The sequence below is a fragment of the Protopterus annectens genome, chromosome 13.part0 (genome assembly GCF_019279795.1).
Source record: "Protopterus annectens isolate FY-2018-M chromosome 13.part0, PAN1.0, whole genome shotgun sequence".
NCBI classification, from domain to species: domain Eukaryota; kingdom Metazoa; phylum Chordata; order Ceratodontiformes; family Protopteridae; genus Protopterus; species Protopterus annectens.
The window spans coordinates 289,436,931-289,458,646 of record NC_056747.1 but is presented as its reverse complement, the minus strand read 5'-3'; the positions used below and the strand labels follow the sequence as shown (position 1 = coordinate 289,458,646).

Genomic DNA, 21,716 nt, shown 5'->3' with positions numbered 1-21,716 from the left:
TATTAATTTCTCATTATGGGAATCAAACTATTACTGAAGCCTGTAGAAAGTGTTTAGGGATTCTGACAATAAAGAAAACATTAGCCAGCAAAAAGAAAATCAGGAAATAAGACATGAGAATGTTGAGTACTGAAATATATTCCCCAGTGTATAATGCGTCCAAAACCTCTTCAGGTTTATGGAACACCATATATTCCACTGTGGGTTTCTGTACACATAGTGCTTAAGCACCATCTTAAGCAAATTTCATTTGTAAATACAACATGGCATACTTTTACAACAACTTCATGGACACTTTCTCTTTGCCCCACCATAGCAGCCTCAAGATACTCACAGTCATGTAGAGGTTATCTTCAAAACTCAGCTCCTCCAGTTTCTGGAACTGCTGTAGTGATGTCACATCCTCTAACTGGTTGGCAGCACAGTTGAGAACTCGTAAGTTTGGAAGGGAGATATTATTAGGAATTTCTGTAAGGAGATTTTCCGAAAGATCCAATTCCTCTAGTTTCTTCATTTGTGAAAAAAGACCTGGATCTAAATCCTCTGTTTTCAATTGTAGCTTGGAAAGGCTGAAACACAAATGAATGTGCAATATTTGCAGTGTAATAAAAAAATCAGTTTAAAACAGACTTTTCTTCAATTTATGTACGGAATCAACAACATCTGGATGAATTAAACCATTTCAGAATGTTAACCTTCGCATACCTTGACTTTTATGTCAAACAGAACCCATATTCAATGTATTATGTCATGCATGCTCATAACATAGGTCTGATATTTCAGTTAAAATTACCCTACAAATACACACATCATAAATGTAAATTGTTACTGATATGTAGTCAGTCTAGTAAATTGGCTGTTGGTGGTGCTTCCACAGTAAATTAGAATAATCTCATTTCTGTTCATATGCCCTTGTTCATGTGTGTTAATAGCTTGCTACTAGTCGATAACCATTTAAGGTTTTTAAAGCCTAGCCACTACAGTCCCAATGAGCACCCAACTAATTACTCCATCTTATCCATAAAGGATGAGAGACAAGGTCAGTGGCTTCCTATCCATTCCTATAAGTTAGATTTGAAGATAGCAAGGGACATGCTTTGCAGAAAATGAGACTTTGTTCTGTTGGTAACAGATTCGTTGGCACAGACATCGGTCATTCCAACAATCCATATTTATGCTGCAATATGGATTTAGATCTCTTGATCTAGTACTTGTGTTACTATCAGTCTTGCAAATATGCAGTAGATCTAGCAGGTTTGGGTCATGTGTACCTTTGTAGGCCATGCAAAGATCACCAATTAGGAGTATGCAAGAGGGAGAAAAGAGAGAGGAGGTTTTTAGATGCCCTGGATAACATAAGAGGATAACAGAGGATTTTTTCCAAGTTGGGTTAGACGTCTGGACAGGTACATACCAACGAGCACACTGTATTTTAATACTGCCCTAATAAGTAATGATCACAGATGAGTGAGGACTTTTTTTGCCAAGAAGAGATGCCCTTAATCACGTGGGTAAGGCAGAAAGGTGGTCAAGGTCCTAGGTCATGACTCACAGTGTCTTTTTAAGGAGCCGTTGCTTATGTAGTAGATGTGTGAATTCCCATTTCCAAAACTGTGATTTGGGCCATAGGGATTTATATGGAGTTTGCCAGCTTAACTGAAGATGCCAAAGTGGAGTATAGTGTCAAAAGTCTTGGCTGAAATAGAGGTAAACTGTGTCCAAGGAGTTACCCACAGAGTGTTTTCTGTGATTCTTTCAAAAAAGTCAATTAGGTTTAAACAGGAACGCTCTAACGTTTACAAAATCATACTGTTTTTTGTATAGGGATCAAGTTCCCTTTGTCCCTGTTTATGAGGGACATGATGATGCATTCCATCACCTTGCATAGGATGCCAGGAAAGCCGAAAGGTCTGTCGTTGCTAGGGTGAATTGTGGTGCCTCCCCTGTGGAGGGGAACTACTACTACAGCTATTATCCAAGTTTCTGGTAGATATCAAATGGGCAGGCTGTGGTTACACAGTTTAAGGAGGCATCTTATATGCAATGTTTTGTACCAGACAGAAAACAGCCTGGTATGTTATCTGGACCCATTGTACTGGTACTTTTGTTCCTAGATAGCACTTCTTGTAGTTTTTCAGAAGGGATTACCAGGGAGGGGCCACGGATTAGCTATTCTGTACTTGGAAGCTTGGAGACATCAGACAGGAAAAGTTGGAGCTACATCTTTTTGCACGGTCTTGCACACAGAGCAGCGTCGGGCAGCGCCAGTTAGCTGGGGTATACTATTCCCGGCCCCAAAAAGTCTGCGCTGTAAATTTTCCCTTAGAACTAGGCAAGCCTCAGCTCAAGTGCTTCAGATCAGCTGCTCTTATTGCAGCACTTGCAAAACAGAAGTCAGCACTTGTCCTAATCTCCTAGACAGTACTATTATTCTCCAAATTTCCTAGACAGCACTATTATAACATAGCATAAGACCCTCGATCGTCCACAGGACTTAAGTTCAATTTACTCTTCAAAGCATGTCCAGATGTCAGCTTCAGGTGTACTCTCCAGTTCATCTGGTGGAATTGGGCATCCTGAGGCAATGTCACAACTGCTTCATGTATACAGACAACCCTCTCCTCTTACCTCTAGACATAAACACTTGTGAGAGATGCAAATACACAGCCAGACTGGAGGCTAAGCGCTCTCAACCCATGACTGTAACAGACAGTCAAGAGGATAAGGGGCACACACTTGCATCACACCACCTGTCACATATGAATCTACAAAACAAGCACAGACAAAACATACGCATAAATACACAAAAACATATTCGGAGGCACTAGGTACCAATCTGAAAAAGAAACAGTGCCCTCCAAAGCAGACATGCAAGCAACCTGCACCCCCAAACGAAAGCCAGAAAACACATAATTCACCTCAGCAGTGTGCCTCACAACAGCCCTTAAGGCAAAACACCATACCCAACACGCTAGTAATAGGAGACTCTATAGTAAGGGACAGGCTGAACAAGGAGAAGGTTACTGTCAGCTGCCTGTCGGGTGCTAGGATCCGCCACATAACACAGGCACTTAGGTCACTCCAGAACAAGTAATAGTATGACACCGTCATTGTACATGTTGGTGTGCATGATCTAAGACGTACCTCCCTGGACTACATGAAAAGAGACACTGAGGAGCTCTCTGATCATGTAGCCCAAGCTGGTATGACCCTGACCTTGAGTAGCATACTACCTTCACCTAGAATGATACCACAATACAAAGACAAAATGAACAATTGGCTAAGCTTCTGGTGTCATTCTAAGGGGATCTAGTGTCTGTCTGCCTGGGATGACATGATAGACAAGCCTCGCTGTTTTGCCAGAGATGGGTTGCACCTGTACCCCATTGTACCACACCTGTTATCACTCCCTCCTTGGTCAGATCCGACCACAAACTAATAACCCTGGACATCCTCACTCCTCCACCTCCCCCAGTCAAAGAAACCATAGTCAAAAACCTTTCCAAAGCAAACTTCAAACTACTTGCATCCGAAGTGGAAAGCTTCACTATTCCCTTGCAGAAGGATAATGATATCCAGGATGCGGAATCCTACACCAAGGCACTTTATACGCATCTTCAGGATTGCATGGACCATGCTATCCCAAATAAAACCAAGACTCCTTTCTCAAGCAAGAAGAAACCAGTCTGGTGGACCCTGGCCATAAGCAAACTTTACAATAAAAGGAGACTACTTATACAAAAAAAAGCCAAATCTCAAGTAGAAAAATCATCCCTGATCAGCATTAGTAAGAAATTGAGGGCCCTCATCAAGTCAACTAAAGCTAATTTTGAAAAGAAAGTTGCCAAGGATGCCAAGGATAACCATAAGGCCTTCTATGGCTACGTCAAAACCCTAAATGGCAACGCTCAGGTCTGTTCTGAGCTAGTACAAAATGGAACAAAATACACTGACCCTTCTGACATTGCCAACATCTTGGCTGACAGGTTCAGTGCAAATCCCCACCACCACCACCACCACCACCACCACCTACAGGGCCTATTACAATTCCAGGGGATTGTGCAAGTCCAATTATTACTGATACATTGGTTAACAAGGCTCTATCTAAAGCTAAAAACACTGCCTCCAAGGGACCAGATGGTGTCCCAGGCGGTGTCATACGCGAGCTCCAAAAGGAATTAACCCCGCATCTTAATACCCTGTTCAGTCTCAGCCTCTCCACAGGATAGGTGCCCATAGAATGGTGCACGGCAACGGTGGTCCTGCTACACAAGGGTGGGGCCACAACTGACCCTGATAACTACCGACCAATAAGCCTGACCAGTCTGATCTGTAAAGCTATGGAGCGAATCATTATGGAACTCATAAATGGAGAGATTGGGAACCTCCAGTTGCTGGACCCCACACAGTTTGGCTTCGTCAAGGGCAGATCATGCCTCCTGAACCTGGTGGATTTCTTTGAGACAGTTACTCAGGCTATAGATAAGGGAAAGGAGGTACACACGGCTTACCTTGACCTTGCTAAAGCATTTGACACCATTCCCCATTCAGGTATTATTGATAAACTCACCAGCCTGGGCATAAACCCTTATGTCACAAGATGGATCGCAAACTGGCTCTCTCTGTCCTGGGGCCCCTGCTTTTTGGCATATACTTCTCAGAAGTACAGGCAAGCATGGAAGGGCTGTGGCTGACTAAGTTTGCTGATGACTGCAAACTGGGTGCTATAATAGAGTCTCCGGCCGACATGGAGATCCTCCAGAAGGGCCTAAAAATGAGACTGATGCATGGTGTCAAAGCCATGGTCTCAAACTAAATGCAAAAAAAATGCGTAGTAATCCCCTTTGGAAAAAACAGAGTACCCGCAAACCACAACATAGGAGGTAATCCCCTGAAATCTGAAGAAGAAATAAGGGATCTAGGAGACTCAAGTAGACAGTCATCTTTCCTTTGATAACCATGTTGCCAAAGTTGTTAAAAAATCCTTCTATGTGACCCATCTGATCACGAAAGGGTTCGCATCAAGATCCAAGGATGTAATGGTGCCCCCTCTACTCTTCCCTCATCAGACCCATTATTGAGTACAATGCACCAATTGGAATGTACCTGGCTAGACATCTCCAGCAGCTGGAGAGACCACAGAGGTACCTAACCAAGAGGATTACTGGCCATAACAGTTGCCCTATGCAGCATGATTGAAAAAGCTACGACTGTTCTCTGTTGCATACCGCCTTCTCAGAGGCGATCTCTTTCTAACGTACAGAGCCATGTCCAACCCAGAATTGTTGAACATGCTCCATCTTAGCAAAACCAAATCTACTCGAGCTACATGCTCTAGGGATATAAACCTCAACACAACAATGAATAGAACATGCTGGAGGGATAGATTCTCTTCGCAGAGACTTCCTTTACTATGGAACAGGTTCCCAATCTACATAAGACTGAGCCCCTCATTATCACTCCAAGAGGAACCTTGATGAGTGGATAGGTAACAGAAAGTTCACACCGGGGATCACACCAACAGCAGTAGTAGATAGGGGCCAAAGGTACTAGCTGCTAGTACAAGGGTCTAGGGAACTACTAAAGGGGCGGTGAATACCGCACAACGTGGCTGGGCTAATATATATCTTCGGGCAGATAGCCCAGTACCAACCTATGAACCTATCTGTTAGATGAAAGCTTGACATAATGCTGGGCATTATTTTTGAGACGCTATACATACGTTTTGCTGTTATCCTTTCTCAATGTAACAATTTATAACTCAATTCATTTTTGTAGGATTTGAGCTTGCTCTTTTGGTTCTTTTAACACTTTTGATTATAGCATGCCGAGTTTTTTTTTTTTTTTTTAGGCTATGAACTTCTTACTTTTACTGTAAAATTTATCATGAATTCCACCAGATGGGCTTGTTTATAAACTTAGTATCACATTTACAATGAATAGAAACATAAGCCTCAAAGCAAGAGTTATGATGGCCATAAAACACTTTGGCTATACATGGCAGTACTTGCTATACAGTCATTGAGGGGAGGAAAACTGCTGAATCAGGTCATCACAGAGTACAAGAAAATTGGCCTTAAGTCTATAAAGATACCTGGGTTGAATGTTGACGTGTACTGGGATAACATGGTGAATAAAACAGTGCAATGACAATCTGACCAATGAGTGTTTGACAATGGGTAGGAAGCAAACAGGAGTTAATAGGTTCAGAAATTCATAGGAAAGTACTAGGCTAGCTGCCCTTATAAGGCATTTTAAGCTTAGTCAATTTCCCTAAAGGTGAGAGAAAAAATGTACCTTGTATTTATATAAATACTAGTCTATCAGTCTGCAGATTATTACAAGACTAACCAATAACAACAGATAAGAATTAAACCCTGTACCTTGCATCTGTGAGTTAAAGACCTTAACAACAATAAGACACCTTCCCCCAAAGGTGAGAATTAAGAAACCTTCCCCCAAAGGTGAGAATCAAAACATACACCTTGAGTCTGCAAGGTAAAACACCTTAATTGCCAAATTCCCATCCACTGAGTTGTGTTGGTGAGGATAAAATCAAATATGTTGGTACCTTTACTGGGGAACAGTGCTATTTAAATTGAGGGATTGGGGGTTTGTATTGACAACATCAAGCTCAACATATTTACCTGTAGGGGAGTAGTTGTGCCAATTTTGGTCTCCTCCTGTTTGTCAAAAACACAGTTTACAAAGAAACAGGAGGTTGAACCCACTTAAACGAAAGTGCACTACATCGGAAGTGCACTTTTGCGAAAGACGATTCGCTGAAGCACGTTACAGTGGGGATAAGGAAATATATCCTTTTCCCCACTGTAGTGTGATCTCTGAGTTAGTATATTTAGGTGGGGGAGCACAGTGTTTAAAGTAGTCCCCCCCCCCCAATTCAGTGAATCGGCTTTCGCGAAAGTGTACTTTCGATGTAGTGCACTTTCGCGGAAGTGGGGTTTTACTTTTCTTTTTCGAGATTGTGTAATTTCGATAAAGAAAAGGAGACCCACCAATTTATAGTGCGGTAGTTAAAGACCCCCATAAAGATGTTGCTTGGGTTAATGGAGAGAGATTCTAGTTTACTGAGTTATGTTTCACCAGGATACGAGTTCCTGTTTAGAGATACAAGAATACAAATGACTTCAGGATCACTGAACTGGCTGATTAGTCCAGAAGTAATGTGTTTTGGATAAGGACAAACACCACCACCAGCATTACTGTTATCTAAAATTGTGTGCCTAAGCAAGTGATACTGGACCATGTGACATTTTCTTATAAATGTAAAAGAAATTTAAGAGAGTATTTATATCAAAATACATTAGTTGTTGTTAGGGTTGAAATAAAGGGGTCATTTGCTTGTGGAAGTGCAAGGTTGTGATAAAAAAAGGAATTTATGTAGTAGCAAGATGAATGGCATTACATATTTTTCCAATATGTTGGATTGTAACTTTTGTGGGGTAGTGCACATTATTGGATGCACTTGTCATAAAGTTAAATGCCATGTGGAATTAACAATAAGGAAGGTGAAATGTTAGGATTATTGAACATTTCTGTGATGTTAAGAATAAAAAAAAAAAGTAGTAGCTGTACATTGCTTACAAAGTCACAGTGGTATTGTTTCCGATTTATTTTTCAGTACCTTGGCAGAGCCCAGCATGTATATGGAATGAGATGCTGTTAGCTTTGTTCTCCTTACAAACTAAATTAATAGGTTCATAGGTTGGTACTAGGCTATCAGCCCTAGGGCCTATACAAGCCTAACTCACTAAAAGAATCACAGGCCTAAAGCAGATGCCCTACACAGACCTCCTTAAAAAACTCCAGCTATACTCTGTCGCATATAGTCTACTCAGAGGTGATCTCTGCTTAACATACAAGGCCATGTCAAACCCAGAGCTGTTGGACATGCTACACTTAAAGAAATCCCTATCTCTCAGAGCCACATGCTCCAGGGATCTAAATCTTCTCATCATAATAAACAAATCCCTATCCCTCAGAGCCACATGCTCCAGGGATCTAAATCTTCTCATCATAATAAACGAAACATCCCGGAGGGATAGGTTCCTGACCCAGAGACTCCCCAGTCTCTGGAATACACTGCACATACATGTCAAGCAGAGCGCCTCTTTGGCCCTCTTCAAAAGGAACCTTGACAATTGGATGGGAGAAAGGAAATTCACCCCGGGGATCACATCAGTCACCCTGCTAGACAGGGGTCCAGGGAAGTAAATAGTGTGGGAAGAAATAGCCAGGGAATTTTAAGAATTTATACTTTTGGGGCAAAATGATTTAAAACAAGATATAAATGATAATACATATGAATAATTTACAACAATGCTTACCAAGTTTAATAAAATTTGTGAATGTATTTCTATGCATCAGTAAGTGATGCCATTTTAAAAGAATTCAAATAGAAATTGGTTAATTGTTTAACTAATGATTTCTATATAAAAGTGACATTTTTCTGGAATGCAATCAGATCCACTGAAAGTGAATGGCAGAGGTTCCTAACTGTTAAACTTATGGTGGATAAACAGCTGGTATTTTGATTCTGGTTTGTTGTTATAATTATTATTACATTGTTTTGTATTTGGAGTTCTCGGCAGTAAAGCCATGTAAGAATGCTACTGCACTGACACCAGATTTTTAAGGCAACACAAATATCCACATTTTCTAGAGTCAGGAAGACCTCAAGGTAGGGAAATTTTTTTTTTTTTTTTTTTTTTAAAACTTAGGCTCTTAGGCTGAATAGAGCTACACTGACATTTATTAGGTCCAAAACTGTACTTACCAGGTTTTCAGCCTATATACAGTGGCTCTAGCCATAAAGGACCACAAGGTAGATTATTCATCTGAGATATATGGTAATAGGATGCAAGTCAGCTGCTTATTATAGTACTTATGGCAAGCCAGTGCAGCTGCAAAGCCAATCCACCCTAATACTTTGTAGTACCTGTCAAGGGATAGATATCTTTTTGTAAGGTACAAGCATACACTGGAGTTTTACACCGGAAACTAGGCAGCACTGTGACAGAATACCCAGCGAAGCCAAACCCCACTGGGTGCAAAGGAGGAAGGCGAAAAGAAATGAGCCAGGTAAGTGAAGAGGCTGAAACCACAGGTCTGAGATTATCTGCAGAGGACAGGTTTGGAGGCAGGGCATGTCTCAAACAAACTTTGTTGCTTTAACCATATATTCTGAAGCAGGAGGAAGGCAGAAAGAAGGATCAAGGAAACAGTTTCACAGGGTGGGAAACCATTTTAGGGGAAATATTTTTGAGACCATTCCCCCTCTGAAAAACAGAGAGGACAAGTAACAGCAATGGTCAGATGGTGGGTGTTAATGGTTGGGAAGATGATGCCACACTGCCAAGAAGAGAAAGATCCCTTCTGACGAATATTTCATATCAACTAGGTAGAAGGGGGGAGTGGCTATCCAGTAGTGTCTATTAAAGGAATTAAAATGAAAAGTCTCAGGTGGCAAACCAAAAGCAATGCAAGGCTGACCATCTCTACAGAGGTAAAGGACACTAAAGTCACATACTCTTAAGATGCTTAACCTGACCATCACAGGCAGTGTTTCAGTTTCTCCTCACTTAGTCTAATAATTGCTGGGGGGGGGGTTCATCTTCACAGGCTATCAGGTGAGGCACAGTCTGCAGCTAAGCATTTATTAGAACACTGTATCAAGTATTTCCAAGATTCTAGGTGCCAAGTCGTATAATGCCAACTGTTGTAGTATGGATGAGATATTCACTAGTGAAGAGCAAGTTGGGTAAGTGTGCAGTCCTTTTGTCTTCTGCAGAGGTGAAAATCTTTAATAAAATATCTGTCCTGACTTCAGCTTATGTTATGTGACCTGAAAAAAAGTAAGACCCAACTGACCTTTATTAATCTGTGGCATAATCTGGATGTGCATTTTTTTCTTGCGGCATTTTTTATTCTTGCTTCTCATGACCATCAAACCTCCTTTCCTTCTGCTCATCCTACTTGCCTGTTCTTTTCCAGGTTCAACAGCCTTATGGTCCAATTCATACCATGAGGGTCAAGTGGTGGAAACAGTGCCATCATTCACCAGGGGTCTTTTTTTTCTTTCCTAAGCCCTGCAGTTCCCCAATGTGCATGCCCACTGAAGCCCAAAGAGTTGGGTGTGCAGTGGGCTCAGCTGATAGTACCTCTCATGTTTCTGCGAATGAGGTCTCCTCATCTGACCCTTCTCCCACCATGAAGGCATGCACCTCTGCTGATTCTTGATCTCCACCAGATAGATCAATCACAGATTGCATTTCAGACACTCCCACAGACACAGGTGAGCAAGCACTGCCTCCTGGTCACAGTCTGACAAAAGACGGACTTACTTTGCCATCTTAATCAAGGATGGTTGCTCAAGAAGACAAATACTGGGTGATGCCTGTGGGGCAAGCAATGATCTACTGTTTTCCAATTACTGCTTCACAAATGTTGGTTGGTGGGGGGTAATCTACGGTTTCAACCGGCAGTACATAAACATGGAGTATTTAAGTATTTGGGAGTGTTTTAGAGTATACAGTATACTACTGTATGAGGGATGGTCTTCTTATGATTTTTTGAACTCTGAATCTTGAGCAGTGCGCTTTGGGTACGGTTACAAATTTTAGGTAAGAGAGCTTTAGGACACATTTTCCACTTTTAGTTTAAATTTTGTTATAAAGGATATGTGCTAGATTAGCACTTTTCAGTGGAGGGGCAAACTAAAAATTTTCAAGAGAATGGTTACTGCCAACTACATGGTATTATCACCTGGGGTACAGAAGGAGTTTCCAAAGATATTACATTTTTTTTTCAGTTTTACAGAGTCAGGTTTGATCCTCAGTACTAGAAATTAGTGAACAATCCACCGTGGAGGCACATATAAAAGTTTACCATTACAAACTATGCAAAATTAGAGTAAAAATACTTTGGTCTTAAAGCCTAGCTTATGCTGTCTGAGATGAAAGAAAACTGAAGAATGACTTTTCAGAAGGCGACTCGGTTACTAGATGATTGAGTGGAATAGGTAAGGTTGCTAGGTGGGAAAATAGGCACAATCAGGCTAATAGTTGGGTTGGGAGGGTGGCCAAATGGTTAAGGTGTTTGCCTTACAAACACAAGTTGCAGGGTTTGAGTCTCACAAGGGATAATTGGCTAGGCTTAAAATGGCTTGCAAGGGCAGTTAGCACACTTGGATGATAGTATAATGGTTTGCTATTTACTTCTATCTATTTTTCATTTTCTAGACCAGTGATGAGTTCACACAGCTGATGAATGGATATAACAGCGGGTCTGCCTTAAATACATTAATGTACACTTCCAACTCAGAAACCACTGTTACTGCAGTGTTACCTGGCAAAGTTGACTGGCGTCTCACTGGTTTCGTAACTCCAGTGAAGGACCAGGTAGGTGATCTTGTCTAGTGTTTAAGCCTTCATTCCATCTTTAATATTTCCATCTCTTATTTACCTAATAAGGGCAGGACTAAACTTCCCTTGAAGCCAACATGTTAAGTTAAGGGTAGTTTGTATGCTTTGGTATAAAGTGAGTTTTGTCTCATAATGTGAACATCTGAACAACAATCTTGTCCTTTCACCTTCTGCAGCTTCAACATTTACTATAGCTTGTCCTATTATTTCAGAAATAACTAAAATAGTGCTTAGAATTATGAAGTAGCAGGTCACTGCATTGATTCATGCGCTGTTGTCCCATTAAATGAAGGATGTTTAATAAACATACAAATGTTGTTTCAGACACTCTCTCTTTTTTATCTCTGTCTCTCACATATGTACATGTGTGTGTGTAAATGTGAATATAATTTTATGATTCACAATTTCGACTACTGTATCATCCCTTTGTCTGCTTATTTGAAAACCGTATACTTAAGTCATAGTAAGAGCTGTAGTAATTTTAACATTTTTACACATAGTTTAGGCCCTGCAGAAAAAACTCCATTGATCAAAACAATATGAAAGGGCAGGAACAAGTTCAGATAAAACTGGTGCAGTGGTTATTTGGGGCATGAGTCATTGTAAAGGGGAGCTATAGTTAAGCAATCTCCTGTTTCACCATCTGTTATAAACTGAGCCAGTGTTACTTTTCAAACAATAATTGGATGACTTTTTGACGCACTCCGTACAGAAGGGTACTATATCCAGCATCCTTAGAAAATAAAATAATCAGTGGTTTTAGAGCCTGTGTGATACCAAGTACACCTGTTATCTCAGGAAGAGGCAAGTTAACAGAACAAATTTCATTATTTCTGGAAAAATGCCTAATGTCTCTATCTCATGTAAAAACCTGTATTAAGAAAACCACACATTCTTTCAACTTTTGAATGACTTGCATATGGAGTAATGTATATATTCTTATGTATATTAGGTATATGCTCATTATATGCTAGTATTCCACATGAAGCAGATGTTTTGGCTGCAAGTTATCTCTTGGAACAAATTGATCTACACCATCAGAAATTCAGCACTTTTTTGCTTGCACTTTACGATATGATACATATGAATTTTTTTGTTAGGGGAACTATTACTACCAAATTAACATTTTTTTCTTTGAAATGTTAACATTTTTCAAGAATTGAGTATTGAATGTGAGTAAGATAAGTGTGGGTTTGGGACAGTAATGCTGAAACCTTTAGAAAGGCTGAAGATTTTGTTATTAGGGGGTTTGACTGTTTTTTGCAAATGTAGGAGGCATAGGGTTAGGGTGAAGGCATATTTTGTGTGGTTTCTTTTTTTGTGTATGCATATGTTTGTCTCCAAGCTTTCTAGATTAGTGTCACTGTTACTGAAAGTTTTTTTAAGGGTATGGGACAGGATTAGGGCTAGGGACGGGTAGGAATAGGGTTAGCAGGTTCTTTGGACATTGAACCATCAGAGCATATCCCAAATCAGCTTTCTTTGAACCTTATTATATGCTTTCTCCAAGTGTAGTAATGTCCAATTGGTCTCTTTCTTCATCTCCATCTTCTTCTCAACTGTCTGTCTCACTACAAACATCAGGTCATTTGTATTGCATCCCGATCTGAATCTCCTCTCCAGTCTTAATTTCTGCTACTCTGCATACTATTTTATCACTCATCCTGTCCACCATCTGCATGCAGCATTACAGGAGTATGACACCTCTTTGCTACCCACAGTTGTGAATGTTTCCTTTATTCTTCAGTCATTTGAGGTGCGCCTTTCTCTCCGTGCAGTGATGAGTGGAACCATTTCTCCACTAAGTCAAACACCTTGATCATATCGGTCATGGTTTCATTTGAGTTTGCTGCTTTCCGAGAGTTAATTTTCCTTGGTGCTGTACTTACTTCTAGTGTGAGTTTGTCTTTCCCTTACGTTACAGGCTGTGCAGGAGATAAAACAACTTCTGTGAATTTTCTTCATATTTGTCATCTGTCTTTATTTAACTTTGTGTTATTTTGTCTCAGCTGACAAACTTCAGGTTGTTTTGTCTTAACTTATTAATTTCTTTAGCTTCATCTCATGTTGATCATTGGAATCGCAGCAAACCAGAGGTACCTTCCAGGCTATCGGTGATTCATGCCATGGCCTACTTAACTTCTAGTGTTGTTGTGATTCTGATGTTCTCAGGACTCTCAATCCTCCAGTTGAAGTATTAAATGTACATAGCGTTGAATGGTCTGGTCAAGTATGATTTGTCACATCGAGCATGGAGAAATACTTGGCTGTAGACAACATGGAGACGGCTTCCTTAGCTGCATTTAAAGGGCAGAGTTCCCTCAAAAGATTTGTCGGTTCCTTATCTGGAAAGGGTAATGTTCTATTTACTGACAGTTTTTATTCACAGACAAGGCTATCAGTGGAAGATGTTATGATACATTTTTCATGCACTTTGGCTGGGAAGGGTTATGTGTTATTTACATACAGATTTTATTCCCAGAGAAGACTATCAGTGAAGGATGTTATGATACATTTCTTGGGCACTTTAGCTGGGAATGGTTATGTTGTATTTACAGACAGAATTTATTTCCGGACAAGGCTACCAGTGGAGGGTATTGTGATACATTTCTGCTTAGCTGTAAAGGGTTATGTGGCATTCCCAAACAGATTTTATTCCTAGGCTAGGTTAGCAATGGAAGATGTAATACTTGTGCACCTTAGTTGGGAAGGGTTATGTGGTATTGATAGACCAGTTTTATTCCAGCCCCAGATTTGTGCTGCTTCTGCAGAGCTGTCAGGCAGATTTTTGTGGAATGGTAGCTGGAACAGATGAGGTATGCAACCACAGTTCTGGGAGGGATGTTTAATGTTGATGACATCATTGGTTATGTGGTTTCAAACTGCCCTAAACTTCAAACAATAATATGGTGTTTCAAGCCAGAAGCAAAATAAACTGTATATACTGACCACTGCATATATGGAGCAAATGGTATCATGTGGCAAAAGACATGATGGCAGCCAGAAGCTAAAACAGATCTGTATTTAACTCTTTTCTAATCTACCTGAAGAAAGGAGCTACATAAAGTGTATAGTGAAGCTTGTACAGTAGATTCAGGGATCATTCAGCAAACATAATATCAAGTTTAATAAATAGGTAAATAACTCAGGCAAGCGTCAACAGTGAGAAATAACATCCAATGTGTAAAAAATCCAAGCAATCCGATCTTCTAAAACAGATAAATCAGTTTATTGCACAGATGAACCACGATAAGCGCTTTCACTAACTAGTAGCTTCTTCAGATCACAAACAGGAAGCACAATAGCCATGTGCTTTAAATATCTGCATGTTAATTAATCAACCAACTTTTAAAGCAGAAGCGCCATAACACAAAACTTGAAAACTAAATATATAAACATAATATCAATGACATCTAAAATAGACAATAGTATATACATATTCTATTGAAAATTAAAGTTATCATGTTTCTGATGGTATTTACCTTGCTTAGTTTATAAGTTGCCTTGCAATATTACTTGCATGTATTAATGTTTTATTTAATATGACTATCACATGCATTTATGTATTAGGCTGCATATACTTTTATACTTGACAGTATGCTGCTTATAATATGTTTTTACATTCTCCATGGAATGAAGTTATTTTAATTTTCAATAGAATATGTATATACTATTGTCTATTTTAGATGTCAATGATATTATGTTTATATATTTAGTTTTCAAGTTTTGTGTTATGGCGCTTCTGCTTTAAAAGTTGGTTGATTAATTATCATGCAGATATTTAAAGCACATGGCTATTGTGCTTCCTGTTTGTGATCTGAAGAAGCTACTAGTTAACGAAAGCGCTTATCGTGGTTCATCTGTGCAATAAACTGATTTATCTGTTTTAGAAGACCAGATTGCTTGGATTTTTTACACATTGGATGTTATTTCTCACTCTGTTGACGCTTGCCTGAGTTATTTACCTATTTATTTATTTGTTTATAAGCAAGCGTGCTGTGGCAGTAACCAGCATTTTATTTATATTCTAACGTGGTTTATAATATCAAGTTTATTTATTTATTTTACATTTGTTGACTGGGCTAGTCTAGCTGGATTAATGTCCATTTTCAGTAGAGGCCCGGGGAGAAAAGCTCCACAGTAAGACATAATTTTACAAAGATAGTTGTACAGAGGGTGTATTTAACAGACAGACTGTAGTACATAACATTTTCATAAAAGTCTAAAACTACTAGTAGCATCAACAGGAAAAAGTACATTAGATTAATATTTTAAACATCCATCCATCATAGTGGTATTGAGAATCCAAGATTAGATGAGAAGTAAAGAAACAGTAAGAGAATATCTTGTTATGGATAGCAGGAGAAAGGAAAAGGCATGGAACAAAAAAGGATTAGTCAGGGTTAGAACAAGGGCAGAGCCACTGGGAATAAAGCCATGATTTTATATGCTTCTTGAAAGTAGGTAAAGAGGTAACAGACATAAGTTCACTTGGAAGTTTGTTCCAGATGGGTGCAGTACAGTTGGAGAACAGACTATCCCCAGCTTTGTTGTTGGATTTGTTGGGGGCAGCTAGAAGTTTGGTAGCAGAGCGTAGGGAAGAGATGTTTTTATATGGGGTAATGAGGGAACAGAGTATAGTGGTATTAGTGGGCTGATGAAAGATTTTGTGGGTAATGATCAGTTGCAGAAGTCGTATATGATTTTGTAGTTCTAGCCAGCCTAGCTGTTTGAGATTAGAGCAATGGTGGGTACGAACTGGGGCTCCTGTTGCAAATCTGGCTATGTTATGGTAAGCTGTTGCTAGTTTGTTGAGGTTACTTTTAGTTAGGTTTGTATAGATTGGAGAGGCATAAAATAGGGTAGAGAGTAGGTGGGTTTGTGCTAAAGTACTTCTGGCTGAGGGAGTGAGGAAGGGTTTAAGTCTGTAGAGAGATCCAAGTTGTCTATTGATTGATTTGATAGTTAAGTTAATATGGGAATCAAAGTTAAGGTTGTGGTCTATTGTGACACCAAGAAGTTTGGTTGTGGGATCAGGGGATATTATGGTGCCATTGTTAGAGGATATATTGAAGGAGAGAGAGGATGACTTATGTGATGGAGCGAATAGTAATAGTTTTGTCTTTTTTGGATTCAGTAAGAGGCAATGTTGTTGGAACCAGTTTTCGGCTGCTGTGAAAGCTTTTTGAGTGATATTTTGAAGGTCATTTATGGAAGAAGCTGAGCATATGAGTGTTGAATCATCGGCATATTGAATACAGATTGATTGAGGAAGGGACTTATTTAGGTTGTTTATGAAAATAGAAAAGAGGAGGTGTCCTAGTATTGAGCTTTGTGGTACACCTATTTTGATAGGAAGAAGAGATAAGTGATTTTCCCATACGACTGCTTGTTCTTTGTCTTTTTGGTAGACACTTTCCAGCTAAGGTACCACCAACACCTGAAAAAAAAACTAGCAACACCAAAAATGCATATAGTCTGCTCTTAGAAATGTGTGCCTGGAGGGATAAAAAGAGAAACAGAGATACATATGGAGGAGTATCAGAAACACAGCAGCACTGTCAAGATTGAAGAGTTGTCATGTGTGCTGGAACATGCTTTAAAGTACCACACTAAAAATATAGAACACAACACACACACTAGAGACCTCCTACCTCTCCTTATCTGGGTAAGGTCTTTTATATATTGCCAACAAATCCAGCACTTCAGAGGATATCTATTGGCATAGTTTGACATACTTTCTCCAGGGAAATCGTAATTTCTACACATATGATGATGCCCGTACTCCATGACTACTTACACTGAAAGCAGGCGGAGATCTGGTGCTTTGGAATCTGCACCCCGGTATAAGCCTGTTTAAAGATAGCCCTTACACTGAAGTAATTCACTTATGCTGAGAGCAAGCTTTTTGGAATCAGGGCAGGCTTACATTAAGAGCAGCTCTTTTGGAATATGGCCCATTGTGCTGTCCTTTAAATCAGGATAGCGATAAGTGAACATTTGGGGGGGTAGAAAGGCATTTGTGAATGTTTTTCTACCCGAATACCTTACTGGAATCCCCAAATTTGTATTGTGAACTGCTTTAGGTGAACTGATAAATAGTTTCTTATGTGCAGCTACAAAATCCAGACCTGTGGACCGTTTTGTTTCCATAATATTGCATTCCACCTGGTTTCTACCTGGGAGCTATTTGACATTTGCTGAAAAAGCTGAAATAAAATAATGTCCAGAATGTATATGCACTAAGTTTTCATTTCACCAAAGTAATGAATTATAAAACATACAAGAAAACATTTCTTTTACTCTTTTCTTAATGTACTGGAAAATTATTAAGGTTCAACCAAACACCCTAATAATGGGCGATTTCAACTACCCCACCATTAACTGGGAAAACTACTCGTGTACCAACTCCTTCACTCAACGCTTTCTGGAATTCATAAACTCCAGTGCCCTGGATCAACTTATCCACACCCCCATCAGAGGCAACAATATCCTAGATCTAGTCATTACCAACATGAGTGACCGGTGTTCCACACCTGAAGTCAATGCCTCATTGGTCCGATCCCACCATAAGCTAATTACCCTAGATATCCACATCCTGCCCCACCCCCCATTAAGGAAACCATGGTAAAAAATGTCTCCAAAGCCAACTTCATGCTTCTTAAGACAGAAGTGGTGAACTTCATGACACCCATGCAGATGGATAATACAGTTGCAACTACTGACTCCTACACAATTGCACTTTATAAGCACTTACACGAGTGCATGGATCATGCTATCCCAAACAGAACCAAGACGTTATCCTCCAAAAAAAGGAAGCCAATCTGTTGGTCCCCTGCCATAAACAAACTGTACAACAGAAGGAAGAAACTGTTGCAAAAAAGAGTAAAATCCCATGAGTGGAGGAGCTCCCTAGTCAGCCTCAGTAAGAAGCTGCAATCCCTGATAAAATCCTCCAAAGCTAGTTACGACAACAAAATTGCCACTGATTCTAAACACAACCACAAAGCATTCTATAGCTATGTCAAGAATCTCAATGGCAACACTCAAATCTACTCTGAGTTACAGCACAACGGCACTAAATATACAGACCCAACTGATATTGCCAACATCCTGGCAGATAGGTTCAGTGCTAACTTTACCCCCCTCTCACCCCCTAAAGAGCCCATCTCTATACCGGAAGAATGCAGAGTTCCTGTAATCACGGCTGCACAAGTAAAAACCACACTCTCCAAAGCCAAGAACACAGCATCCATGGGACCAGACAACATCCCAGGCTGCATTCTACATGAACTACAGAATGAACTGGCACCCCACCCAAGTACCATGTTCAATCATAGCCTCACCTCAGGCTTTGTGCCTGTTGAATGGCGCACAGCAGTTATCCCACTACACAAGGGGGGAGCCACCACAGACCACGGGAACTACCGCTCCGTTAGCCTGATGAGCCTGGTCTGTAAGGCCATGGAACGTATCATCATGGAACTTATAAACAAAGACATTGGTAATCTCCAAACTCTGGACCCCACCCAGTTCGGGTTTGTAAAAGGCAGACTCATGTCTCCTAAACCTGATAGACTTCTTTGAAGCAGTCACAAAAGCCGTAGACAAGGGTAAGGTGGTTCACACAGCCTATCTAGATCTTGGCAAGGCTTTCAACACCATCCCCCACTCTGGAATTATAGATAAACTCATTAAATTAGGTATAAATCCCTATGTCACAAGATGGATTGCCAACTGGCTCACTGACAGAACCCACACTATGAAAGTAGCAGACAAATCCGACTTCAGACCAGTGACAAGTGGAGTACCACAGCGTTCAGTCCTGGGTCCTCTCCTTTTTGGTATCTACTTCTCTGAAGTACAGGATAACACAGAAGTTCTTTGGCTAACGAAGTTCACAGATGACTGCAAACTAGGAGCCACAATCGAAACGCCTAACGATGTGGACATCCTACAAAAGGGCCTCACTGAGACAGATGCCTGGTATCAAAGCCATGGCCTCAAGCTCAATGCCAAAAAGTGCACTGTCATCCCCTTTGGTAAAAACTCTGTACCCATGAACTACAACATAGGCGGTAGTATACGTAACACCGAAAGTGTGATAAGAGACCTTGGGATACAGGTGGACAGTAGTCTCTCCTTTGATAATCACATCGCCACAGTAGTCAGGAAATCCCAAGTGGCACACCTCATCACAAAAGGTTTCTCATCCAGAAAAAGAGGTCATTGTTCCCCTCTACTCATCACTCATTAGACCCATTATAGAGTACAACACCCCTTTTGGTATGTACCTCACAAGACATCAACAACAACTGGAAAGGCTGCAGAAATACCTCACAAAGAGGATTACCTGCCTCAAACAGATGCCCTACGCAGACCATCTAAAAAACTCCAGCTTTACTCCGTCGCATATCGTCTACTCAGAGGTGATCTCTGCCTAACATACAAGCTATGTCAAACCCAGAGCTGTTGGACATGCTCCACAAAGAAATCCCAATCCCTCCGAGCTACACGTTCTAGGGACCTAAACCTTGTCACCACAATAAGGAGAACATGCCGGAGGGATAGATTCCTGTCCCAGAGACTTCCCATACTCTGGAATAAACTACCTATCTATATCAAACAAAGCTCCTCATTAGCAGTCTTCAAGAAAAATCTTGATGATTGGATGGGAAATAGGAAATTCACCCCGGGGATCACCTCTGTGGCTCTGCTTGAAAGTGGCACAGGAAAATTATTTTCTTGGGTGGCAAAAGCCAGGATACCTTTTTGGCTGGGCTTGTATAGGCCCCAGGGCCAATAGCCTAGTACCTACCTATATATAATCTATGAACTTAGTAGTCCCATGTTCTATATATTTCCTGTCATACCTCTCAACACAAGAAACTTATTTTATTATTTATTTGTTTTCTGGATTACCAGGGAGGTCCTGATGAGCTGAGGGTCCATTTTCAACGGAGGCCTGAGAAGAAAAGCTACACAAACAAACAGAACAACAACATTAAACTGTAATACAGTATCAGTATATCAATTTAGGACGGCCGCGGTGGTGGAGCAGTTAGCATTGTCGCCTCACAGCAAGAGGCTCTCCGGTTCAATCTTCAACTGGGGTATCTTCTGTGCAGAGTCTGCATGTCCTCCCTGCGGTCGTGTGGGTTTCCTCCGGGTGCTCTGGTTTCCTCCCACATCCCCAAAGACATGCTGCAAGTGGATTGGACATGCTAAAATTGGCCCTAGGCGTGACTGCATGTGTGTGCCTTCCATGGAAGGTTGGGCGCCGGCGCGCAACTCGACACCGGAAAACTCCACTGCCAATCATGAGCTGACAAGGTGATCTGCTGTGGCGACCCCTAACCGGGAAAAGCCAAAAGAGAGAGAGATCACTATATCAATTTACAATGTCAGACAGTTTCACACAATAAGGTATAATATAGTGTCCACTTTTGTAACAGCCAGTAGTAAAAACGTTAATGAACAGATTACATTTAGATAAGTTTTTAATAAAATTGATAGCCTCTATGCAAAGTTTTAGTTACACTATGACTTCGTTATGATTGGGCACATGCTGATTATTTGATAATAGACAGGTTCTGTGTTTATACAGCAAGAAATGAGAAATGTATTCTTGCTATGTGAATTACAGTATGGGGGGAATAGGGTACAGGACGATGACAGTTCTATTTGGTCAAATCTTGGTGGGCATTACTGGAAGAAATCTGGACAAAGTAAAAAATAATGGGGGGTAAAGGCTTAAAAATAGGGCCAGACTTTAATAGTGCTCTTATAAGCTTAGAAAGTTGCTAGAACAGGTTTTGTGTCAGCATGCATTTTCAAAGGCTATGAAGTCTGAAACTCAACTGTCTGTCAGTATTTACTCCCCTCAATGACTTTCCAGAAAACCATACATTTTGAAGAACAGACCAAAAATATGAGGTCTATATATGGACAGATGAGAGGTTATGGCTCCCACATCTAGTATTAGGATCAATGGCTAGATTTAAAAATGAAATCTCTATGCTTAAGATATATTTAGAGAACCAAGGGAAAAAGATTTATCAGAGTTCAGATGGAGGCACACAGCCAGAAAGGTGGTGGGGATTCCTAGTTTCTGGCAAAATATTATACGCATAAACTTTGAAAATGGTAGGTGCAGCTTATAAACCATAGTAGGTAAAGTGGGAACTGAAGGTGCGAGTCTGGCATTAGGAAAAAGGATGATGTCAAAGAATATCTGAGCAGGAGGAGAGATTGCTGGAGCTAAGTTAGATT

General features: G+C 40.4%; 1 protein-coding gene across 1 annotated transcript in view; it reads right to left on the bottom strand.

Moving 5' to 3' along the window:
• LRWD1 (leucine rich repeats and WD repeat domain containing 1) overlaps nucleotides 1-21,716 on the bottom strand; it is a 721,948-nt gene that overhangs the window by 669,406 nt on the left and 30,826 nt on the right. Inside the window, exon 2 of the mRNA XM_044053858.1 lies at nucleotides 335-569. Within this exon, the coding sequence (XP_043909793.1) occupies nucleotides 335-569 (235 nt within the window). The remainder of the gene's footprint in view (nucleotides 1-334; nucleotides 570-21,716) is intronic.